Source organism: Ictidomys tridecemlineatus, chromosome 10, assembly GCF_052094955.1.
Source record: "Ictidomys tridecemlineatus isolate mIctTri1 chromosome 10, mIctTri1.hap1, whole genome shotgun sequence".
Lineage (NCBI taxonomy): Eukaryota > Metazoa > Chordata > Mammalia > Rodentia > Sciuridae > Ictidomys > Ictidomys tridecemlineatus.
The window spans coordinates 54,984,716-55,011,369 of NC_135486.1; the positions used below are offsets into that span (position 1 = coordinate 54,984,716).

General features: G+C 35.9%; 1 protein-coding gene across 1 annotated transcript in view; it reads right to left on the bottom strand.

The window, feature by feature from the left end:
* Catspere (catsper channel auxiliary subunit epsilon) overlaps nucleotides 1-26,654 on the bottom strand; it is a 152,673-nt gene that overhangs the window by 29,211 nt on the left and 96,808 nt on the right. Inside the window, exons 12-17 of the mRNA XM_078024680.1 lie at nucleotides 24,456-24,514; nucleotides 22,486-22,561; nucleotides 19,395-19,447; nucleotides 10,321-10,371; nucleotides 8,851-8,884; nucleotides 8,702-8,781 (exon numbers count right to left, since the gene is read on the bottom strand). Coding sequence (XP_077880806.1) covers nucleotides 8,702-8,781; nucleotides 8,851-8,884; nucleotides 10,321-10,371; nucleotides 19,395-19,447; nucleotides 22,486-22,561; nucleotides 24,456-24,514 — 353 coding nt within the window. The remainder of the gene's footprint in view (nucleotides 1-8,701; nucleotides 8,782-8,850; nucleotides 8,885-10,320; nucleotides 10,372-19,394; nucleotides 19,448-22,485; nucleotides 22,562-24,455; nucleotides 24,515-26,654) is intronic.

A 26,654-nucleotide genomic window follows, 5' to 3' on the forward strand; every position in this document is an offset into this window, starting at 1 on the left:
GTAGTTTCAGAGTTGGGTTAGGATTAGCAAAGTTTTAATTCTAGCAGCTTTTGAGGAGAAGGATTTTTGTTTTATCTTCTGAAAATCATGAGGTTCTTGACATTACGAACTGGTTGCAAAGCCATGTTTTACTTAAAAAAAACAAGAAGGGCTGTGGCTGTGGCTTAGTGATAAAGCTCTTGCCTAGAACATGTTAAGCACTGGGTTTGATCCTTGGCACCACATAAAAATAAATGAACAAAATAAAGGTATTGTGTCCATTAAACAAACAAACAAACAAACAAAAAACAAACAAATAAATAAATAAATAAAATAAAAACCGATTTGGACCATGTTAACTGCCAACTCTCACAAGAGCAATGAGCTATAGTGTCATCTAGTGGCAATAATGATGCATTGCATGAGCCATAATTTCTGGGTTTATAATGATCTTTGATAATGTTTTATTTATTTCATTTTTGAGAATACATGACAAAAGTACTTGCCAATGTAAGTATTGTTTCTGTTCATTAATGTTCATTAGTGTAAAATAGAATACTAATGAAACCTGAAAAATTCAGAAATGCACAGTTTGGGCTTATTTCTGACAATTGATAATATTTTCACTACAGTAGTTCCTCTTTTGGTATTGAAGAAACCTCGCTGTTGATTTACATTCATTAGACACAAACTTTGTGGATATCCCATTATATTCACTATGTCTTTTATTTTCTGTATTTGGATGCTTTAACATCTTGGACTTTGCTGACACTGGAGGGATTACCTAGGGTTAGCCTGTTCCTAGCAATAAAAAAAAACAACCTTCCAGGAACTCTCAAATGCGGGCCAAGCAATCTATACCGCATACCCCCAATCACCTCTATCCTTCAAGCTGGATGTATGATCCAACTGGGATAATTTGTGTTCCCAGTGGGGTCACATTCCCAGGACTTGTTTCGAATCTTATTAGCATTTAATGGTAAATTTCATTATCCTTTTATCTGTAAAATTCTGCCCAACCTTGTTCCTGAGCCATTCTCTCTTAGCCTGTGGACTAATAATTTCCCAGTGGTCACAGTTCCACTGATTCTCAAAGCTAATTAATTAATTAGCACCTGAATTTATGTCTGACGAATACCTGGTTGAATACTCTGTTTGCATCTGTGTTTTGCTGTAATTCAATATATCTGGACACTAAGCTTTATTCATCTGACAGTAGTTGGCCTCTAATATTTGGTTGATTATCCTAGGAGAATTGGAAGCAAAAAGCTCTATCAAGTTATTTTGAGTAGCAGAGACACGAATAAGTTGTCTTTAGAAAAAAGTGCTACTGCAACTCCAAAATAGTGCTGCTCCAATAGTCTATTCTCAACTTCAACTTCTTCCATCATCCATATGTCCTTGACCTCTTAGAGACTGCCAGTTTCCCAATCCTCCCTTCCTCGAGTGGCAGTTCCCTCCAACACTCTTGTCACCGGCTCCTTACTCAGTCAGGATCTCAGGTTATCTGACCCCCTCTCTGACCAGCTTCCTAAATTCACTCATGTCTTCTTCTTCCTCTTGTAATCAACATCTAAACCAAACCTTGGTTGTTATAATATGACTTCTTTAGAAAGTCAGTATCCGTGGGGATTGGACCCATTCAAGAGATCTTACCTCAACTGTGCCTTTGATGCTCTCCTGTAATCTTTTGACTGGTCTTTCCTCAGCCCCTTCTCATAGTATCCTTAGTAACCTTTGACATCTTCCTCAGGGCCCCTCCTCAATGCCTCCCCTTTCTCAGTTTGTAGAGGACTCTCCTTTCTACGTTATATGAGGAAGCTGAGGCTATAGGACATGATCTTTCTCAACTCCTGCATTCTTATCTCCAAACCAGTCAGTTTTTACATTCATTTTTACTATCCCCCACCGCAAGTCTTAAAGGATGAGTTCTTCCCCTTTTAACCTTGATTTTTGGCTTTTGATCCTATTTCCTCAGTTTTTTCATGGGCCTTGCTCCTATAGCACGTTTTAATTATGAAAATATTTCAAATATGCAGAAAAACAGAAAATAATGTAAAAATCATTACATCTCATTTCTACCCATGTTTTCTGCTTTACTTACATGCAGGGACCCATGAATCCTATGTAGTATTACATTTTGGATTTGAAAACATACACAAATGATATTACATTTTGTCTACTCTTCTCCATTCAATATTAGGCTTTGGGATACAGCCTTTGAAGTTTCTAGTCTCTTATTTTCTGTTTTTCTCAGCATCAGCTCCCTCTTTACCTTTTAACTTGAACTATGGCATCTGATTTTCCTCTCTCACAAGCTTCCTAGTTCATGTACTCTAACTAATTATATAATTTATCCATCTACTCTTTCATTAATGGGCTTTTAGGTTGTTTCCAAATTTTCACTAATATGAAAAAATTTTCATCTATGTACAGTGAAAATATGAAAAGTCTTATATATGTAATGTCTTTCACTTTTGCCAAAATGCTTTTCAAAGTGGCTATAGTAGCTATCTAAGAGTTTTTATAATTTACACAAATGTTTTAGAGCAGCTCTACAGAGGAATTTCCATTGTTCTACATTCCTGGCAATACACAATAGAGTAAGATTTTAGTTTTTTTTTCCATTCTGATGGATGTGAACTAGTATGTTATTTAAAATTTTTCATTTTGTTGATCACTAAAAACATCTTGCAAAGAGTTAAGTTTGCAGGCCTTAGAAAACCAGACTTGCAAGGTTAACCCTTGGGTGGCATCTAGGAATTTGGATTTTGGGAGGGTTCTCTCCATTCCTTTGTGGTTTACTATGTTATTTACACTTTAACAATTTATCTTTTTTACTTTGTTTATGGTATATTTAACTATAGATGAATTTTGCATTGTGGCAAAATATAACATAAAACTTTTCATTTTAAATGTTTTTAAGTGTATGGTTCAGTGGCATTAAGTACATTCACATTGTTGTGTTACTATCATCATCATCCATCTCCAGAACTTTTCATTTTGCAAAATGAAATAACTAAATTACTCCCTATTCCACTTATCTAAATAACTAAATATCTCCCATTAATCAACTCCCTAGTCCACTTATCTCTCAACCCTGGCAACCATCATTATATTTTCTGTGTCTGTGAATTGACTTCTCTAAATACCTCCTATGAGTGGAATTGTACAGTACTGTTCTTTTGTGACTGGCTCACTTCACTTAGCACAATGTCTTTAGGATTTTCTAGTGTTACTACACATAGTCAGAATGGCAATTATCAAGAATACAAGTTACAATAAATTGTTACAAGCTGTCTGTGGGCTGTGTGTGGACTATTTTGTGCATAGTAGCCTCCTGAGGGGATAAGTCTGGGACTGGGAACTCCCTGAGGCACCCCACAGGAATTGACTGCCTGATGCAGGTGAACTTCCCCCTCAAGGTCTGCCTAAGATCCCACACAGCACCTGAGATGGGTGTGACTTGCTGAGATGTCAATCTGCTGGCTGCAAGACGTCAGGAAGCAAGACTCCGCCCTTGAAACTTTATCCCTGCCTTTGACGTACCCCATTAAATAAATCACTAGAGCTATTTTCTCTTTGTCTAGTTAAGAACCCATGTGGACTAGTGTTTGTGTTCTATTATTTGTTAGTTATTAGAGATATTAAGATTTAGGGTGGTTTCAATTCTTCTGGGCAGACTCCCCACCCCAATGAGACGCTAATAATCTTCCATACCAAAAATAAATGTTGGCAGGATGTGGGGAAAAAGTTACACTCAGACATTGCTGGTGGGACTGCAAATTGGTACAACCACTCTGGAAAGCAGAATGCAGTTTCCTCAGAAAATTTGGAAAGGAACCAACATTTGACCCAGTTATCCCACTCCTCAATATATAACCAGAGAACTTAAAATCAGCAAAATATTGATGTAAGGCTGCCATGTCAATATTTATAGCAGCTCAATTCATAATAGCCAAGCTATGGAACCAAACTAGGTGCCCTTCAACAGATGAATGGATAAAGAAAATGTGGTATATGGAATATTACTTCATCATAAAGATAAATGAAATCATGGCAGTTGCTGATAAATGAATGGAACTGGAGACTATCATGCTAAGTGAAATAAGCCAATCCACTCAAACCAAAGGCTGAATGTTCTCTCTGATATGGGGATGCTAACACACAATGAGGTGTGGGGGAGGGAAGAGTAGAAGTTCACTGGATTAGACATGGGAAATGAAGGGAAGGGAGAGGGAATGGGAGTAGAAAGACAGTAGAATGAATCAAACATAACTTTCCTATATTCATATACGAATACACAACCTGTGTAACTCCACATTATATAAAACCACAGGAATGGGAAGTTATATTCCCTGTATGTATAGAATGTCAAAACACTCTTTATTGTTATGTAAATCTAAAAAGAACAACAACAAAAAAGATTTTGTTTCAGTATATGTCAGAGTTTTCTTCCCTTTTAATGCCAGATAATATCCTATTGTGTGTATATAGATCCTTCTCGACTTTTGATGTTATGTCCCAATAAGCCTATGGTAAGTTGAAAATACATAAATGCATTTAAGATGCCTAATCTACTTAACATAATAGCTTAGCCTAGCCTAACTTGAATGTGCGTTGAATACTTACATTAGCTTAGAGTTGGGCAAAATCACCAAAATAAATCCCATTTTATAATAAAGCATTGAATATCTCATGCAATTTATTAATTACTGTACTGAAAGTGCAAAATGGAATGGCTTTCTTTACCCTGGGAAAAGACTGAAATTCAAAATTGGAGGTACAGTCACTGAATACATATTACTTTTGTACCATTACAAAGCTAAAAATTTTAAGTCAAATTCTCATAGGTCAGAGGCTATCTGTGTATCATATTTTGCTTATCCATTCATCTATTGATGGACACTTGGGATCGCTTCCATAAAACGAACTAGAGTCAATAATGCTGCTATTTTGATGTACAAATATCTATTTGAGATCTTGTCTTTCATTACTTGGGTTAGATACCCCAAAGTGGATTTGTTGGATCATATGGTAATTCTATGTTTAACTTGATAGTTAACTTAATAATTCTTTTTTTTTCATCAGCACTTTCAAGTGCCATTCTTTTGTCACATGGCCCTATTTTAGACAAAAAGTTGGTTATCCTTCTTATCAGTGTTTTCTTGAATGATTTTCCAGCAGATTCTAATGATTTTATCTTTACCTTTCATCATTTTGTCTGATGTACCTTTGTGTGGTCTTCATATTATCCTGTGTGGGGTCTACTGAGTTTCTGGGACCTGTGGGCTAATACTTTCCACTAGATTTGGGCAAATTTCAGCCAATATTTCTTAAAAATTTATTCTTTCTTATTTTCCTCCTTCTAAAAATATTTAAGGCCAACTATTTGATATTGTCCATAGTCTGTGGAGGCACTTAATTAAACTTTTTCCCCCTGTGGTTCATTTTGCATAATTTCCATTGAGCTCCCTTTAGTTTCGTCAATATTTTTACCTGCTTTGCTCAATTTGCTTTAAAACTTTTATTCTTAAATTCTGTATTTTTAAATCCTAACATTCTAATTTGTTTTATTTATTTATTTAGCAATTTTTTGCTGACATTCCCCATCTGTTAGGCCATACTCTGTACTTTTCCTCTGAATTCTTTAATATATTTATAATTGCTGTTTTAAAGTCCTGTTCTACTAAATGTCAGTCAGTGTCTGGGTCATCTTTGGTCTGTTGCTATTGACTTTTCTAGTGATTATGGGTCATTTTTTTTTTTTGCTTCTTTGGATGATTGGTAATTTTTAATTTTGAGTAGAACATTAAAAATTATTCATGAGATGCTGGATTTTATTATTTTCTTTAAAGAGTTGAATTTCTGTTTTGGGAGCAATATAAATTAACTGGTGGATTTCTTGGATCCTAATGAAATTTACTTTAAAGCCTTGTTAGGATTTTAAAATTTTTGTTTTGTTTTGTTTTGTTTTACTCTTAGCATTTTGTCCTTGGCTTAATTATCAGGTGTGGCTCTTCTGTTGTCAATGGAAAGTCCAAGGTGTTTCCCACTCCAAGGTGTTAGGATTTGAAACTTTAGTAGTTCTTTCCCAGCATCAGACAGTTGTTATCATCTCTACCTCCAAACAGTTATTTTGTGCTTGGTTCCTACGAGCCATTCCCCATACATGCACAGTTCAAAAGTCTTGTTTCTCCCTTGAAATGGTTCTCCTTTCTAAGATTTTTCATCTAAATTTATAGCTACTTTGGCAGTCCTAAACTTCAGTTTCTATCTCTTGAGTCCACTAGGACTGTCACTTTCTGTTAAAGCCATATTCTCTCAATCCTGTCGAAAAGTGGGAAGTAACCTCAGGAAAATCTTCTTTCAAGGATAATATCCCTATCAGTTTTTGCCCTCCATCATAATTACATCACAGCATGTAATTATCACTGGGCAGAGGTTATGTTAAATAAAATCACTCTAGAACTTGAATTCTGTAAGATATTTGACTATTTTAGGCCCTTTTTTTTTTCATAAAAAATTTAGGGTCTGATTGTCAAATTCTGTAAAATATCCTGATAGAAATTTACTGGAATTGCTCACCAGCCTCTTATGCTGACACTTTATGTTCCAACAGCATCATACTTGTTGAACAATAAATGTTCTTCCCTAAAATATCACTTTTGCTTGAAAGGCTTACCTAGTGGAATTTATATTATCCTTCCCATTTCTCCTCTTTCCTCCCTTGGCTCAGCTAACTTTAAGACGCAGTGATTCAGCTGAAATGTAAATTTTCTAGAACATTTTCCAGAACCCATCTCCCACAATAGCAGGGTTAGATTCTTTTCTTTTGAGTTTCAATACCAACACCCATGCCACATTGTTGAGAGCCACAGCCAAAGGGGCCCCAGGAAAATTCCAGCTGCCAGCAAACTTCCAGCTGCCAGCTGATGATTGGCTCACAGCAGCCCCAGCAACATCTAGCTGATTGGCTCCTCTGCGGTGATGTTCATTGGGCTGTTTCCCTGCCCTTCAGACTGCCAGCTGATGATTGGCTCACAGCGGCCCCAGCAACATCTAGTTGATTGGCTCCTCCACGGAGCTGCTCATTGGGGGACTTCTTTGGCTCCGCCCATGCAACCCAGCCAATTGGCCTCAAGAGTAGGAGGATTATGGGAGGTGGAGTTGTTGGTGTGGATGAGAGGCTTGGGGGAAGCCGGTGGTGGCAGTTGGGCTCTGAGGTTTTTTTCCTGAGGAGCTGTTTTGTTTGGCGTTTGTAGTTCTAAAAATAAAGTTAGTTTCTTTTGACAAGTGGCTCCTGAATTGTGCCCAGCCAGACTGCGGTACCACATCCCTTGCTATCATTCCGCTTAGCATACCAACTCATATGTTTTGTCTACTTATCAGACTCTTGAATTCTGAGGGTAGAAATCCTGTATGCCTTTCAAGGGTGCTTGGCACAGTACTTGGTAAAAAATAGGTATGTAATTGTGATGAACTGACCCAAAGAGTGAACTGTAGTGGGAGAGGACATCCAGATTTAAAATTTTTACTCCTGAGGGATTAAGCATTATGTAAGCAAGAACAAAATCCAGGCCTCAATAGGAAAAAGAGTGTCTTAGGTGCCCAGGAAAAGCAGTGGTATGATTATATGTTTAGGAGAACGAAACAAAGGAAGATGACAGTTTAGCCTGAGAGTATAGAGAATTTTGAATGGATTATAGGACTGTGATGTGAGAGAGAAAGAGCACAGGTTAGAAACTTAGAAGAGCTATGGGTGGCAATTTGGGGGCAGGAAGATGGAAATGGGGGTGCAACATGCTAGCAGAGGCCTTCTGGATCCTAACTGGGGAGAGCTCTGATAACAAAACTAAATTGGAGCACCGGATTCATTACTTCTACACCTATCCACCCTGAGAGATTCACATTGTCTTTGGCCTAAGTGGTCCTCCAAATCTGAAAGCTGTCACTAGACTTTTGATGTTTTAGACCCAGGGACTTCACTTCTGATAGCTTATCCTAATGGCATAACTGGACTAGTGTCCAAATATCCATGTACATAAACAAATATCCAACATAATTTTGTTTATAATAACAGAACATTTAGAAACGCAGTCATTTACTTCTTACATTTTTCTGTATTTTAAACTTTGTAATAATCTGTTTAACTTTTATAGTCATAAATCAAGAATAAAAGAACCAAATCAGGGGCAGTGGCTACAGATAAGTGGTAGAGTATGTGCTTAGCATACACCATGCCTTGAGTTCAGTTCATACATGCACACACACACACACACACACACACACACACACACACACACGAGTAAAGTTAGCGATGATATTTTTGAGATCTCCTCAATATGAGTACTCAAAATTCTTTCCTTACAAACTTCTACTTATTATAAGCTTATGAGAAGAGAAGTCATGTCACCTTCATAAGGCAGTATCCAGGCAGGGGTTGCCTGGGGAGACATTTGGAGAGGATAAAGGGAGGGTTGCTGCATGCCTGAGAGGGCTCTCAGTTCTTACCCTCTTATGTCACAGTGGCTAAACTGTAACCTCTCTCAACATGCAGAAGCCGTTTGTCCAACTTCATATAATTAATACTGAAAACCAAGTCTTGCATGAACTGAGTACTCAAAAAAGTTTATTATTACGTGCAAGAGTAATTACTCTTGTTTTCAAACTTCTATTTTGAAATTATAAAATACGTTAAAAATTCTAATGATAAACTTACAATTGAATGAAAGGTTGAAACTCTTCTCTGGAATCAAGTCTCAATGGGCAACCATATTGTGACCAGTTATAGCTTATTTTCTAGAAAAGGAAGAGTACTTTAGTTATTGTATATATTTGACTCACTGACAAAAATTACAATTTTCTTACCAAGTTTTTAGGTGGTTTATCTCTCAGATATGACCTGCAAAAAAAAAAAATGACATTCTTCACTATTTATTTCTCTCTCCTTTTTTAAAACATAAAAAAGTAAGACCAACACTTTGCTTAGGTAAGAAGATGTCATGAAAGTCAAATAGGTAAACATAAGCATAAACTGTTGGGTGCTTAATTATGTTTCAGGTACTTTCTACACATATTAACATATTCTTGTAACAACAAAAGGTATGAATTATTGTTTTTCATTTGTATGTATGGCATCATTCTCAGAAGTTGTACAAAACTTGTTCAAGGCTACAAATCTTGCCTTCCTACTAAGAAGTTGCATGATTTTCAAGTCCATGTTCTTTGCTCTATTCCGTTGCAGTTCTCCTCCCCTTTCATGAACTCAAGAGTTTATTCCTTTAAAACCACATTTTCTCACATATTTTCTGTCTTGTCAGTCTCTAACTTGAGTCACTTGTCACTTCTCACTTGTTCTATGTATCTAAACCATGCTCCAGGAGAGAGACTCAAGAAATTCCTGCCGTGGTGGATATAACCTATTTCATATTCTTACTTGTCAGGTCCAGCTGCCACATAGACATTGTAAGGTGGTGCCTTCATCAACTACTACACATTTTCTCCTCATCCCTTCTACTTCACCCACTGCCTATACCAAGCATTGCAACCGAGAGCATGTAAACTCCCCCACCTCTCCATCCTGTCTTGAAGTTAAATCACTTCAGGGAAGCTTTGCCATTGAGGAGCCACATCCTTGGTCTTTTTTTATTTTTTATTTTGAGACAGGTTCTTACTAAGTTGACCATGCTGGCCTGGAACCTGTGATCTGCCTGTCTCAGGCTCCCAAGTCACTGGGATTATAAGAATGTGCCACCACACCCAACCCCAAATTTCATAACTTCTAAAAGATTCCTGTAAGTATGTTACAGGCTGTAGACTTCTATACTTTTGAAAGACCTGTATATATTTAAAGATTATTTTTACAAAGATCTTTATTTTACAAAAGTAAAATATTTTGTTTAGTTATGTCTTCAATAAATAACATTATTAAAATATGTAAAATTAAATACAAAATATAGTATAAAAGTTCAGTCACTAGACTATTTGGTGTCAGGACTTTCCTGGTAAATCCTTTACTAGAATTAGAGAAAAACGATGTTAGAAAAAAAATAATCTTCTGTATCTTCCTTAAACTAGAGGGAATGATTTTGAAACTAGAGACTAAATATGAGGCTTGCTTTGTTTATCGAAATAAATTGAAGGAGGAGATTATGACTAAATCTTTCTCTTGAATATTTCAGAGGTTAGTTATATTGTCTACATGTTTGGCTTAATACTGAAGCTGACTATAAAGTATAAAGCCAAACACATAGATATTAACAGGGATTCAATGAATAAGTACTGATTATAAATTACTATTATAACATTAATAAAAAACTCAGTGCTAATGTTCCTTACTTGTCAATCACATAAGAAAAATCATGGTGAACACATTCTTTGTTCAGAAATCTAAAAAAAGAAAAGAAAACAACAAAGTTGTAATATCATTCCTTATATATTTTCACAAGCATTTAATGATTTAACTCAGTGATTCTCAAACTGAAGAGTGTCATAAAATCATCATTTACTGAATTAGAATTTCTGGGGTTAGTGTGTGGCCCTAGTATTTCTACTAAAAAACAGCCAGTCTCACATTGTTTCTGAAACACTAGAACATGAAATCTACTGACTTACTATTTATATTTGATACATGTTTATTACAAATTTATAGAATGTGGGGGAGTGATGGAGAGAGATTGATTAAAGGATAGAAACTTTTAGTTAGGGGAAATAAGTTCAAGAGAGCTATTGTACAACATGGTGGGTATATTTAATAACTTATTATATTCTTGAAAAATGCTAAGAGAATGGATATGAAGTGTTTTCATCATAAAATGAAAACTATTTGAGGTAATGCCTATGTTAATTAAATTTAGCTATTCCACAAACGTACTTCAAAACATCATGTTGCACACACTAAATGCATACAATTTTATCTATTTAAAAATGAGGGAAAAAAATCCAAACAGAAAACAACAAGTCTTAGAGGATGTGGAGAAATTAGAACCCTCATACATTGCTGGCAGCAATGTAAAAAGGTGCAGTCATTGTGAAAAGAATTTGGTGGTTCCTCAATAAGTTAAACATACCACCCAACAATTCCACTTCTAGGTACATACCCAATCTAATTGAAAACAGATGTTCAAACAAAAACTTGTTCACAAATGTTAATAGTAGTACTATTTACAAAAGCCAAAAGGTGGAAACATTCTGAATGTCTATGAACTGACGAATGGAAAAACAATATAAGGTATACCAATACATGGGAGTGTTAGTCAACCATGAAAGCAACTGAACCTCAAAAAATTCTAAGGAAAAGAAGCCAGGCACAAAAGGTCATATTTTATATAACTTATAATATACTGCCTTTATATGAAGCATACAGATTAGGCAAATTCATACAGATTGATGGTCACCAGGGGATGGGGGAGGAGAATAAAAGTCACTGTTTACTGGGTACTGAGTTTCCTTTTGGGATGATGAAAATATTTGGAACTAGAGTGGTGTAAACCATACAACATCATGATGATAATTAATTCCACTGAATCGTACATTTTTAAATTGGTTAAAATTATCAATGTCCCATGCTGTTATGTGAATTTTATCACAATAAACAGTTACTATGCTAAAACACACATACATGGAATAATAAAAATAAATTCCTAGAAAATCTATCAAAATGATAAATTCTTTGAACTGTTTTATTTCACATATTTTTTTTCTTTTAAACAGAGATTTCTAGTTGCTACCAGAGACCCCATTGTGTAGATTAGAACTTATTTCAAGGATGCACAAAATTTCTGTTTAGGGTTCATGTGGACAGAGGGCTATAATGATTATACATCTGATCACTTTAGCTGGCTGCTTCCAATGTATCTTTGAAGGAACACTAGTCACCACCATTTTTAGATAGACACTGGAGATCTTGACCACCACTCACTCTGAACCCAAACTGGAAATACTTTCCTTCATTGACAGATCTTCTGAAGTACCTTGGACCCTAGAAAGCCCTGGTCTCCCTTGGTAATTATGAAGGTGTAGGCTGCCTACAACCTAAGATACTCAAGCTGCTTTTAGGTTCTGGAGCAGTGGATCATTGACTAAAAGATCCAGAGTAAGGTCCTGAAACCCAGATGACTTCTCCCCCATCTCCTTTTTGCAGTCTTCTCCAGACTTGTCATCAACATCTGTTTTTTAAAAATATATTTTTGTTAAAGAACTATATCGAGTAGCAGGCTTCATTGTGATATATTTGCACCTGCATATAGCAACTCTTCTTTCCCTTTCCTCTTTCCTTCCTCTAAACCCCATCCTCTCTACTGCTCTCTATTCTATTTTCACAAGATGCCCTTTCTCTCCCTTCTTTTTAGCTTCCACATATTAGAAAAAATATGTGATCCTTGACTTTCTGAATCTGATTTATTTCACTTAAGATGGTATTCTCTAGTTTCACCCATTTTCCTATAAATGACATAATTTTGTTCTTCTTTATGGCTGTGTGTGTGTGTGTGTGTGTGTGTGTGTGTGTGTTATCACCACATTTCAAAAATCCGTTCATCTGTTAACAGACACCTAAGGCTGTATCCATGACTTGGCCATCATGAATTGTGATGAACATGGGTATCCATGTATTGCTGACTTTAATTCTTTTGAATAAATACCAAGGAGTGAGATACCTGGGTCATATGGTAGTTCCATTCCTAGTCTTTTGAGGAAACTTCATTCTGATTTCCATAGTGGTACTAATTTAAAGTCCCGCCTCTTTTTATAAGGGTTCCTTTTTCCTCACATCCTTGCCAATGTTTATTATTTGCGTTCTTGATTATTGCCATTCTGATTGGAGTGAGACGAAATCACAGTGTAGTTTAGATTTGAGTTTCCCTAATTGCTAAAGATGTTGAAAATATTTTCATATATTTGTTGGTCATTTGTCTATTTTTTTTTTGAGAAATATCAGTTGACTTCATTTGTCCATTAATTAATTGGTTTATTTGGGTTTTAGATGTTAAGCTTTTTGAGTTGTTTATATATTCTCTGTCAGCAGAATAGTTGGCAAAGATTTTTTCCCATTTGGTAGGTTCGCTCTTCAGACTCTTATTTCCTTTGTTGTGCAGAAGCTTTTTAAATTGATACAATCCCATTTATTAATTCTTGGTTTTATTTCCTGAGCTTTAGGATGTTTACTAAGAAAGGTGTTGCCTGTGCCTATTTGTTGGAATGCTGACCCTATGTTGTCTTCTAGCAGTCGAAGTTTCTGGTGTTATTCCTAGGTCTTTAATTCACTTTGAATTAACTTTTGTGTAAGGTGAGAGGATAGAGATCTAGTTTCTTTCTTCTACATATGGATATCCAATTTCCCCAGAACCATTTGTTAAAAAAGACTTTCTTTTCTCCAGTGTATATTTTTGGTAACTTTGTCATCAGATAACTGTACATATGTGGGTTTGTATCTGGGTCTTCTATTCCATTGGTCTACATAAAATTGGTAGAATTTAGTGATTTTTATATCTGAATTACCTATCTACTGATGAAAGAGATGTGATGAAATCATTTAGTATTTTTGTATTGGGGTCTATCTGAGTCTTTATGTTGAGTAGTGTTTGTTTTATGTAATGAGGTGCACTGAAATTTGGGGCATAAATATTTACCATTATTATATCTTCTTCTTGGATTGTACCTTTGTCTCCTCTGATTAACTTGAGTCTTTAAGTTTGCTTTCTTGGATATTAGACTTGTCACTTACTCCTGCTTGCTTTGGAGTTCTAAATATCATTTTCTATTCTTTCACTTTCAGTCTGTGACTGTCTTTGTTTCTAAGATGAATCTCTTGCAAATAATATATAGTCTTATTTTCTTAACCTACTCTGTTAGTCGATGCCTTAATTAGAGAGGTAAGATAATTTATATTCAGTGTTATAGAGAGTTGTTTATTAATTATTGCCATTTTGATTTATTTCTAATGTTTAATTCAGTCCTGTTTCTCATTTGTAATCTCAGGAATTTGTTTTTAATTTCCTTGCTGTGTAATATTTTCAAGTGGTTTTTTATTTTATTTTGAAGTGCTTGCTTAGTAGTCATGAACTCTTTTAGTTTATGCTTATCTTGGAAGGTTTTTATTTCAATTTTGAAGGACAGCTTTACTGGATATAGCAATCTTAGTCAGTAGTTATATTCTTTCAGGCTTTGGATTGATGTGTAACAAGCCCTTCTGGATTTTTAGAGTTTGTGCTGAGAAATCAGATTCTGATTGTAGAGTTGCCACTTACTCCTGCTTGCTTTAGGGTTCTAAATGTGACCTGATGTTTTTCTCTTGATTAGTTTAAAAATTCTATCCTTGTTCTCTGTATGTTAGGCATTTTAATTATAATGTGTCCTAGAGAGGTTCTTTTTTGATCTTGTTACTTGAGCTTCTGAATGTTTTTTGTGTCTATGTGTTCACTTCATTCTCAAAGTTTGGAAATTTTTCTGTTATTATCATTTCCCTGGAAAGGTTATCCAGGTCATAAGCCTGTATCAGATTCCTTTTTGATTCCAGTAGTTCTTAAATTTGTTCTCAGAATGTTGTCCCAGAGTTCTTATATGTTCTAATAAAAGATTATTGCCAATTGAATGTTGAAGTTCATATATCTTGTCTTTAAAATATATATATATATATATATATTGTAGTTGGACACAATATCTTTATGTTATTTATTTTTATGTGGTGCTGAGGATCGAACCCAGAGCCTTGAACATGCTAAACGAGTGCTCTACTGCTGAGCCACAACCCCAGCCCCTATACCTTGTCTTTAATACCTGAAATTCTGTCTTCGACATGATCTAATCTATTGTGAGACTTTAAACTTTTTGTTTTCTTGATTTATTGAGTCTTTCATTTCTAGGATTTCTGTTTGGTTCTTTTTCAGAATTTCTATCTTTTTATTGAATTTCTCTTCCACTTTATGTATTTTCTTTTTTAGTTTATTTCTTAAATCTTCTTTTATTCAATGATAATTTTAACTATCACCTTTTTGAATTCTTTGGCATTTTATCCACATTAACATCTGTGCATTCAGTTATTGAGGGGGGAACATTATAAATTTTTGGAGGCATGTTTTCTGAGGTCCTATATTTGCACATCTGTTGAGATGTGTTCCTCTTCTTTTGTATGGGGGGGTCCCTTCGTGAATAGTTATCTCTTTATCTTAAGTCTCAGGCTTAGTGTACATTTTCACTTCAACACATCTGATCAGCATAAAGTGCTATTTTCAACCATCAATTCCACTTTTTAATTTAAGAGTAAATCATATATCAACATATGGTATAAAAATTGTTACTAATGATATCTATAACTTTATTGACGAGGGAGAAAAGTGGGAGAGAAATGATTTAGAACAGATTGAGAGGATTAAGCATTAATGATAGTATACAAAACTGAATTGGAGGAAGGTCTAAAGAAAAAGGAAAAGAAGGAAAAAAAGCGCGTATGAGAGGGAATCCAGTTAATTGACAAAATACATAAAATTAGAACTTTGATAATACATAAGATGTGGAAGTCACTGTGGAATCAGTTACTATCAAGCAGTTAATGTAATCTCTGTCATAGATAGTGATGTAGGACAGATGAGGCTGAACACGGAGGAATCAGCAGGAAGCAGGTTTATTGACTGCAGCTGGTCCAGAGGGGGGAGTTTTCGCCTAAATCAATTCATCCCTCTATACCAGAAATTTTTAGAACTTCATACCTAGAGTGTGTGTGTGTGTGTGTGTGTGTGTGTGTGTGTGTGTGTGTGTGGTGTGGTGGGGTTCAGAGGCTCGCAGTTTGCAAAAGTCTACATTATAAGATCCTTGCTTAGCATCTGGTTGGCCATCTTAAGGAAAAAGTTTCGCTTTCCCACCCAAGGGTGTTTCTGAGAAGGGTGCTCACCACTTCCTCATACCAATCCAACCCTTAGCTACCACATTAGGACCCACCTGACTCTGATTCCTGAGCCTCCCCATAAAAGTCCCAGAACTCAAGCCTGTTTTGCCTCTCTCTCCTATAGAGAGACGTTCTTTATTTGTCAGTTCTGACAAATAAACTCTCATGTGTATCTCCTCCTGGTCTCCATCTTTCATTTCTAGCTTACCCGGCTCTCTTCCTTGATTTCCCTCCCTTTATAAATAAAAGTAGTTTTTTTTTTTTTAAATGTAGTGGGTAACTAACCCAGGCCTGAATACAAAAATAAACCAAGAACACTCTGCAAAAATTAGTGCTTGGGAAAGGGAGGGTTCCCCCCACCCCATAGCTGGTTTTTAAGGAACCTAATTAGCACCATTCACTCTTACCTTTTAGATTGTAAAGGACTTTCCCTAGGATCTAACTACTTTCCTTTGAAGTGTAAATACCCTTGTGAAGGCTCCAAGCCCAAGGCTGGAGGTCTCCACAGTCTCCCTTACACATTCTGCTTTTGTAAACACAAACACACTTCCCTGTTGTAAACTTTTACAAACAATCAAATCATATGTCATGTTAGACTAGAAAATTGATGACACTAGGTAGCCTACCAATGTTGTGAAAAACTAGTAAGGGGTGCTCAGAATCTGGAGTGCTGATCTCCTCTGGGGCCACAGCCAAATTTAGTTATTGCAAGATCAAGCAACACGAAATAGGAAGCCTAGCCACATTTGAACTTTTTTGCAGAAATTCTTGCTGATAGTCTAAAAACAATTATGATGAGGGTCTCTGAAGAAGCTTATTAAGATTTTCTGTGAAGGAGGGGGTGCCACTCCAATAGATCCAGTTTTCTTCTTGTTGGAGCTTTAGATATAAAGTCCTTTGGTCCAGTATTCTGGTATATTCTGATTAGGAGACCAATCTTAACAGATCAAGTTGCAGTTTTGATTTTAGAATCTCCTAACTATGAGGAATTTTGTAAGATATAGATACCATACTGTTTTTTTTTTTTTTCTGACCTAGACTAGCCAAACTTATTATCTGTATGCTGAATTCCACCCTCTTCTTGCTGGTCAATATGATAGTGGATACTTCAAAGCAGATTTTCCCCTCAGAATGGCTTTGTTATTGTGTCTGGTGGTGGAAATGACAATCTGTCAGAGATATAAGCCAGCCCTCTCATCTGCTCCACCTATAGACCAATTTGGGTTGTGTTATGTCCCTCATTCTGAGTACTTCAGTCCATGTGCTGGGAGGAGGTGTGTGAGATGTGTCAGCTTATCCTCCAGCCCTATCTGAGCTTTGGGGAGGTGGTGTGGGGGTCACTGCTTTCCATCTGACTCGGATCAGTCTCAGTTCAGCCATGCTCTTTATTCCAGAGCTCAGACTACTATTTTCAAATGCTCTTCTCCACTCTGCAGACCTAAAAACTGGCAGCTGCTGTTGCTGCCCTGAGTTTCTCTCTAGTCTGTATCCTATGTCCAGACTTATTCATGGCTTACCATGAACAGTAGAGCCTAAATGACTGTATGATTGGGTATTCAAAAAGCAAGTGTACCATGAACATGTAAAATCAAGAAAGAGAAAAAAATTAGAGAGTGAAATATGAAAAGCAAAGGTAGATTTCAGGGATTCTAATCTGCTGCATGGGAGGTCCGAAAAAGAGACTTTTTAAGCTGTTGCAACTTCTGCTTTAACTGGCTCTGCTGGGGAGTGCCAGGGTTTTCTCCAGTGCCTATTCAGTTCACCATTTCTGAATTTGTTTTCTGCTGGGATTGAGAATGTGCTGGACAGCTGTGGTGCCTGTTTTTCTTAAACTCAGTGGAAGAATTTCTTTCATCTTGTGGAAGGGGAGTTTCCCCTCCCCCCAGTGCACCACTGCTTGCCGGATGCTGCCACTATGTGGCTTTTATTAATTCTTGTTCTGTTCTGGAAACCAATTTCTTTGCTTTTCACCCAGCACTTTGGGTTGCCTACCAGTGTTTTCCTACAGTCTTCTACCTCACTTTGCTGCTGCAGAACTGCTATTTTAATTCAATCTTGGGGAATCCTGCTACAATATTGTGGGTTCCTCTGACCCACCATCTTGCCAAATCCAACATCTGTTTTTTGAAAGAAAAAAGCTTATACCCATGAATACTTCTGAGCTCTGCCAAAGCTACTTATAGGAATGGAAGTGTCTAAGTCTGGGGGAGGAGCATGTATACAGTCATGTGCACAGCAGAGACTGTCCCTGAATGGGCACCAGAGTTTTCATGAAATAAAATCAGTGCTGGCAGTGGGTGGAAAACTACTCTCTAGGTGATTCTGATGAACAATCAAGGTTGACAATTACTATATGGATCCTCCCAGATATAGATTGGTTCAAGCTGCTTTACATTTCACTGCAGAAGGAGATCAAGGGTCTGAGAGGGAATTCTGCATGTGATGGTATAGAAATTGATTTTAGTAATACACTGCTTATAGCAGTTATTCTTGAACTATAATACTCCTCTACTATTTTTCTGGATATTTTTCTAAAATACAGGTAGTGACCCACAGTCTGAATAAAGGCTGAACTGCTGCATTTCTAAATGATTTTCAGGTGATGCCAATGCTGGTCTATGCACCATATTCTGAGTATCAAAGATACCACACCAGAACTGAGGAGGGTAAAAGGTATCTAAATCAATTAGCCTTTTTTGTATTTCCTGGGAAAGAAATTATGGTTGCAAAGGTATGGTTGCAGATTTAGGAAATACTCAATGAGATAGGAATTTCTAATTATCAATCCAGTAAGTCATTACTACAATTCAGTAAAAAATCAAGTGATTATTAGAATGATGGAAGAGTCGACATTCATTTTGGTTGAAAGCATGTAATTTCATAAAAACTCACGTAAGAGTCAATGATCCTCCACTCCTAACCAAAGGAAAGGAATCACAACAAATTGCTGCCTCCATGATATGTTTGACTTCATTCATATTTGTGCATACTGACCTTAATTTTCTCCCATGTGAAAGAAAAAGCTATGATAATGGAAGACACAAAATACAGTGTGTCTCATTGTGAGCCATAGTGAGGTCAACAAAATCCATTCCTTGAGATTCTCTATAGGAACAATACTGGTGTTTCTGTTCAATTGGCTCTAAAAAAGTTTCCTGGTGTGGGAAGCTGAGCTTCTCTGATATTGATGTAAGCAACTCCCTAAAAAAATGAAGTAATAACTGGAAATGTGCTGTGGACTGAAGAACCAAGAGAAGTAGGGGTAAAAGATAGAAACTGGCTTATTAAAAGGGAAGAAATGCTGGTAATAAAGACAAAGATTAATTCTTTTCCTTTTGAGTATGATTCAAATATAATAGTTGACTTGAAAATAAGTTCAAACCAATTGGAACTGGAGACCAATGTCAGTGTTACTTTAGATTTTATTATAGACAGTCATTAGGCTAATATTATCACTAGTAATTATCGATTCAGTACACCATTTGCTTTAAAACTTAAAAGAGTAAGACAGGTCAAATGGAAATATACTTGCCCTTTCACTGCAATGAATTTATTATTATCACAGCCAACAGCTATTTGGAACACCTAAAAATGAAGTAAGTTAGGTAGTGAGTTCAGTTGTTCTGATTTACATGATCTGAGATATCACCACCACTAAAAGCAGTTACATTTTAAATTTGGAATACAGGTTGAGTACTCCTTAGCTAGAATACTTGTCACTGGAAGTGCTTTGGTTCTCTGACTTTATGGATTTTGGAATAGTTGGATGAACATAAAATATCTGGGGGGTTGGGATCCAAGTCTAACCATGAAGTGATTTTATAAAATGCTCTTATTATGCCTGCATTTTGACTGGACCCATCATGTGAGATCTGGTGTGGATTTTTCTGTTCCTAGTTGTCATGTTAGCATTCAGAAAGTTTTGGATTTTGGAACATTTTAGATTTTAAGGTTTTAAGTTTGGGATGCTCAACCTATTAATAACCTTTTAATTGGTCTATTACATACTAGTCTGTGCTGTTTTCCTTCTTTTTCTTTGATCACTGTTTTTTTTTTTTTTCATCTTTATTGCTCAGAAAGCCCAAAAGTTGGTTCTCTACTTTCTTATGTTAGTATCTCAGGGAGCTGATCCCATCTCTTCTTTTACATGCAGTTCTACAACCAAGACTATCAACTCCACACTTTCAGCTTGCACTTTGACTCAGCTACCAGGTTTCTATAATTGAACTGCCTACTAATTTGACATTCTTTTCACTTTGGTAAACCAGAAATTTACCTCTCAGGGTATTGAGTAGCATCATGTAACTTGGTTATTCCTGATTTAAGTAGCAGTACTCTGTATCCAAAGGAGCAGAGCCAAAAGGCCAACTATTAATGAACCCCACCTAGTTCTGTGGATATTTATCTTAAACATATTCATAACTGCTTTTTTAAAGAAATGCCCATTTTCACTCTTTCATTTTTGAAACAAACTACTTGTGGATACTATAGCATAATACATTAAAAAAATTAATATAGTGCCTGCCACAGGATTGTGAGATGCTTTGTTAACATAACCTATGTTTCCTGTAAGTAAACTTTGGGATTCTGTGGAGAAAAGCAAGTGTAAAAATCCAACATTGGGGGCTGGGGATGTGGCTCAAGCGGTAGCGCACTCGCCTGGCATGCGTGCGGCCTGGGTTCGATCCTCAGCACCACATACCAACAAAGATGTTGTGTCCGCCGAGAACTGAAAAATAAATGTTAAAAAAAAAAATTCTCTCTCTCTCTCTCTCTCTCCCCTCTCACTCTTTCTTTAAAAAAAAAAAAAATCCAACATTGGCATCATGTAGACATGCTGTACCATGATGCCTTGTTTCATAGACTGAAAAATGCTCAAAGAAGGTATTTGATATGGAAAAGGTAATATTAAAACAAATAAAACCCTACTGGAGTCTGATGTGATGAGAGAGGAGGAGGGGAGTGTGTGTGAGTGTGTGTGTGTGTGTGTGTGTGTGTGTGTGTGTGTGTTGAGACAGTGCTTCACTATGTTGTCCAGGCTAGTCTCCTGAACTCAAGTGATTATCCTACAACCTCCCAAGTAGCTGGGACTACAGGTATGCACCACCCACTAGGCCCTGATGTATTGCACTTATGCCCAAATTCACCCCTACTGTTAGTACCAATAGTTAACATCTCCTTTTAACAAATTTAATCTTTTTCCAGAAAGAGCAGAGTAGAATGAATATGAAAATCAGAATTTTGTGAGGCTTTGCTGAGAGGTTGTACCCAACAGCTGGTACACATTATATTTAAAGTCGAAAGACTATTTTCTATCATTAGGTAAATGTCCTTAGAAACCATTCAAAATGCCAAATGACTTACCCAAATAGTAAATGTTTAGATTTATGTTGCTTAAAAAGTAATATACAGGTTAAGTAGTGAGACCCCATTTCAAAATAAAAAATAAAAGACTTGAGATGCAGCTCAATGATCCTGGGTTCAATACCCAGTACCAAAAAAAAAAAAAAAAAAAAAAAAAAAGCTTAAAAAGACAGCAAGATTTGAGAATAAAGTGGATGAGTGCTATATTCTTTGGATTTACTCATAAGAACCGAAGAACTGCCAACGTTTCAATCAGGGAGTCATGACTTTTATTAGTATCCTTCAACTGAGAGACGTTTATATTTAACCTCATAATAATTATGGCTCTGCCTTGTCATGTTGTTTTAATTTATTCTCAATGGTCATTTAAAAAATTTTTTTTAGTTGTAGATGGACACAATACCTTTATTTTATTCATTTATTTTTATGTGTTGCTAAGGATCGAATCCTCTCATGTGCTAGGCAAACGCTCTACCACTGAGTAACAACCCTAGCCCCTCTCGATGGTCATTTTAGTCATTTATGTATTGGTTTCTTTTGACCTTTCCCTTCCCAATCAAAATTGTTCTCTTTCCCATGGGCTATTTGATAACTGTTACACCATATTCTCTACCTCTAGGGAATGCACTCTATATTTTCATCTTTGTAACTCCTATTACCTAGCACACAGAGTGAAACACAGAATACAGGTATATAATAGATGTTTTTGAATGAAGAAATACTTGAATTTTATTGAATGATTAAATGCGAGATAAATATGGACATGACGGGCAGACTTCTTTGACAAACCATACCCAACTTTATTTATTCCCATCAATTTCAGTTATCCTTTACATAGTTTATCTACAAAACTTCAAAAACAAATAATTCTATACTTTTGTGTATGTTAATATTTCCTACATTAGATGATAAACTCATAGAAAGCAGAAATTGTGTTTTTGCTTTTAAAGTAAAATAAGGTTTAACCATAGAGTATTTACCTAACACATGTGAGGTACTGGGTTCCATCCTCAGCAACACATTACAATAATAAACAAAATAAAGGTATTGTGTCCAACTACAACTAAAAAAAAAGTGTGCCAAAATTTAAAAAATAAAATAAAATAATGCTGCCTTTATAGTGAAACATTGCAAAATGTTGCTAAGTAGAGGGGAGTGGTATCATTATGGAGGTAATATGTATGACTTATTGTATTACTTAGTTTACCACCTACACATTTTTGGAGTAAAGTTTTTGATCTTCAACCTTTGTCACTTACCTTTTGGGCTATTGGGCACGTTTTTGCATATTCACTAGGTCGAAGTTGAATAAGCACAATACCCATGTTCTCCTCTCTAAGAAAAACAATCAATCCATGCAAATTATTAAGAATCACGAATGTGGTAACATGACTCTGTCTTTCTGTATAGCAAATGCAAAGTCTATGTACATGATGTGACTGAACCTCCTTACAGCCTGGAGGGTGGTGCCAGTGGTAACTGGTGGCTGCTTCTGTGCAGGCAGCTCTGAAATGTGGTCATATCATGAAGTAGCTCCCATCTCTTGGTGTAACCCATGTTATAGTCACCAGATGGTTGGTACAATGGGAGACAAATGAGAATCCTGTCAGCACGTCAAATCCCCACCCCTTATTTCATGAATGTCACTGGACATTTGGGTTATGTGGGTGACATCTTGACCTGCCTGCTTTCGATGATATTACAAGATGGTAGCCACTGCAGCAATTCCTCCTCTAGCCCCTATATATGTTTTCCCTTGAACTGATAACACCTTTGTGACAAAAAAGTGTACTTAGCTTTCTGAATCACATTAAGTTGCCTAGTAGGATCTGACTAATACAAAGGGACGTCAGACATATGTCTTATCTGACCATCAAGTACACATGAATCTTTTGGTATTCAGGTCAAATGTGAGGGCTCATTAATGACAGAAAATGACATTTTGAAAGATTGGTTCATATCTTACCCCCTGCTAAGGGTTTACATTCCAAAATAATAATAATAATAATAATAATAATAATAATAAAACCAAAATAGAACAAAATATCCTGGGCAGTTTGATGTGCATTCTCTTGGAATCTAATTCTCGTAATTCACAGAACCAAAAACCAAAAACATTTGAAGGATAAAAATTAGAGTGCCAGTTTTTGCTTGAGGATAGTATAAAGAGATTTTGAGATGGAAATTAGGGATAAACATGCTTAGAAGTTATTGAACTAAAAAATAATCTTGCTATAGTTTGGTTAAGTATCCTGTTTCAGTTAGCTTTTTCGCTGCTGTGACTAAATGACCTGACCAGCACAATTGTAGCAGAGGAAGCATTTATTTGAGGGCTCATGGTTTCAGAGGTCTCAATTCATTGACAGCTGCCTCCATTCCTCAGGGCTCCAGGTGAGACAGAAACATCATGGTGGAAGAGTGTGGCAGAGGGAAGTGGCTTATGTGGTTCAGGAAGCAGAAAGAGCCCACTTGCCAGATATAAATATATACCCAAAGTCTCACCCCAATTCCCACCTCCTCCAGCCACACCCTACCCCTTCAATTACCACTCAGTTAATCCCTATCAATAAGGGCATTAAACCACTGATTGGGTTAAGATTCTTACAACCCAATCAATACTCCTCTGAACCTTCTTTCACTGTCTCACATGTGAGTACAGCACATCCAAACCATAACACATCTCTCAAAGGACCATGTGTTAACAGGCTTGGTTCCCAAAAAGACAATATTTGGAGGTAGTGGACCTTTAGAAAGTCAATCTTTTTTGGAGGTCCCTAGGACATGAGGGGCATATTTCAAGGGGGTACCCTGATTTCTTTGTTGCCTTGCTCATGTGTTAAAAGGCTTGTTCTACCACATGCTCCTGACATGATATACTGCAAGCTAGAGTCTCAAAAGCAATGAGGTCATTCAATCACAGACTTGAACCTCCAGTACAATGAGCTGAAATATACCTTTTCTTTTGGTGAGTTAATTGCCTCAGGTATTTTGTTACAAATAGAAAGTTGACTAATGCAAGTCTGTTTTATTCATTTCACTAGGGCAAATGAGAACCTTCCATTGAACTACAAGGAGTATTCCATATTTTCATGCCGCTAAATACTAATTATATATATATCTAGACTTTAAAAGGAAATTTGGTATTTTAAAGGATATAAGGTCATTTAAATAAAGTAATACCTATAATCCAAGTAATATGTCTAAAAGTTCTTTAAAAAGTCATACTTACTGGAGTTTGTGGTAATCATCTACTGCCTCATAATTTACACTCTGAGAAAAGGCTATTGCCTAAAAAAAGAAAATTTAAGTTTATGTAAAGCAGAATTAGGGATTAGGATTCTACTTTAGTAGCATTTTGTCTCCACATCTGTGTATGACAATATATTCTTTCAAGATATATTTAAATCTTTCTTTAAAAAAGAAAAATGATATACTTAGCATTCTTTCAAATTTCTTTTCCACTTCACAAATTCTAATTAGGTACACCTTAATCAACTTAGTTACATTTTTGTTATTTTCCCTTTAAATATTTTATTATCTTAGTTTTTTAATTTATATTTCTGCTATCCCCCCCTCATTTGAATTTTCTCTTATTTTTATTTTTCATTCATTTCTGGAGCTTAGAAGACTTTAATTTTTCATCTGTTTTTTAATAATCTTGTCTCTGAAGCATTTCTTCTTTGATTTGGTTGTTTATCCTATCTGTAGTTTGCCGTGTAATTATTTGCCTGATAATTTCCTCTGTTGTTTTTGAGTAGTTTTTACAATGTTAATCTGCCTTTTGCATATATTCTGGCTGTTTTCTTCCCTCTGGATTATGTTTCATTTCAATCTTTAGCATTCCATAAGGTTGCTGTTGGCTCAGCATTAAAAAAAAAAACATTTGCAGAATACATTATAGTAGAGGCAAAAAATAATAAGCCATACATTTCTAAAGTATATTAAGGGAAATAGTTACATCCCTATATTGCTTTTTTGTAAGTAACCTTACAAAAATGCTCTTGCTTATAATTAGGCACCCAAAATTTTATATTGTCTTTAGTGAAATGTAGCTATAGTTTCCAAGCTTCAATTATTCTTGTCATTTAAATTATGCTCAACAGGGTGCAAGGTTGGTACAACATATGGAAATCAATAAATGTAATTCACCACATCAATAGACTTAAAGGTAAGAATCACATGATTATCTCAAGGGATGCATAAAGAGCATTTCACAAAATACAGCATCCATTCATGCTCAAAACACTAGGAAAAACTAGGATCAGTAGGAACATGCCTCAACAGTGTAAAAGCTATATATGCTAAACCCAAGGCTAACATTATTCTAAATGGAGAAAAACTGAAGGCATTCCCTCTCAAAACTGGAAGAAGACATGGATACCCTCTTTCACCACTTCTATTCAACATAGTCCTGGAAACTCTACCTAGAGCAATTAAACAGAAGAAAGAAATTAAAGGGATACAAATAGGAAAAGAAGAACTCAAACTACCCTTATTTGCTAAGAACATAATTCCATATTTAGAAGACCCCCCAAAACTCTTATCAGAAAACTTCTAGAACTCATAAATAAATTCAGTAAAGTAGCAGGTTATAAAATTAACACCAATAAATCAATTGTATTCCTATAAGTCACTGATAAGTCAACTGAAGGAGAAATTAGGAAAACTATCCCATTCACAATAACCTAAAAAAAAATTTGGAAATCAATCTAACAAACCTGTACAATAAAAACTATAGAAACTAAAGAAAGAAATTGAAGAAGACCTTAGAAGATGGAAAGATCTCCTATGTTCTTGGATAGGCAGAATTAACATTGTCAAAATGGCCATATTTTCAAAAGCACTATACAGATTTAATGCAGTTCCTATTAAAATTCCAATGTAGTTCTTCATAGAAATAGAAAGCAGCCACAAAATTCACCTGGAAAAATAAGAGGCCCAGAATAGCCAAAGCAATCCTCAGTAACATAAGTGAAGTGAGAGGCATTATAACACCATTCCTTAAATTACACTACAAAAGCTACAGTAATAAAACAGCATGGTATTGCTAACAAAACAGACAAGAAGACCAATGGAACAGACTAGAAGATACAGAGACAAACTCACATAAATATAGTTATCTTGTACTAGACAAAGGCATCATAAACATACATTGGAGAAAAGATAATCCTTTCAACAAATGATGCTGAGAAAACTGGAAATCCATATGTAGCAAAATGAAATTAAACCCCTAATGAAATTAAATCACAAAACTTGACTCAAAGAGGATCCAGTATCTAGGCATTAGACCAGAGACCATGCACCTACTAGAAAAAAAAGTAGGCCCAAAGCTCCATCATATCATCTTAGGAACCAAATTCCTCAATAAGAATCCTAAAGCACAGGAAGCAAAATTAAGAACCAATAAGTGGGAAATAAGTGGGATGTT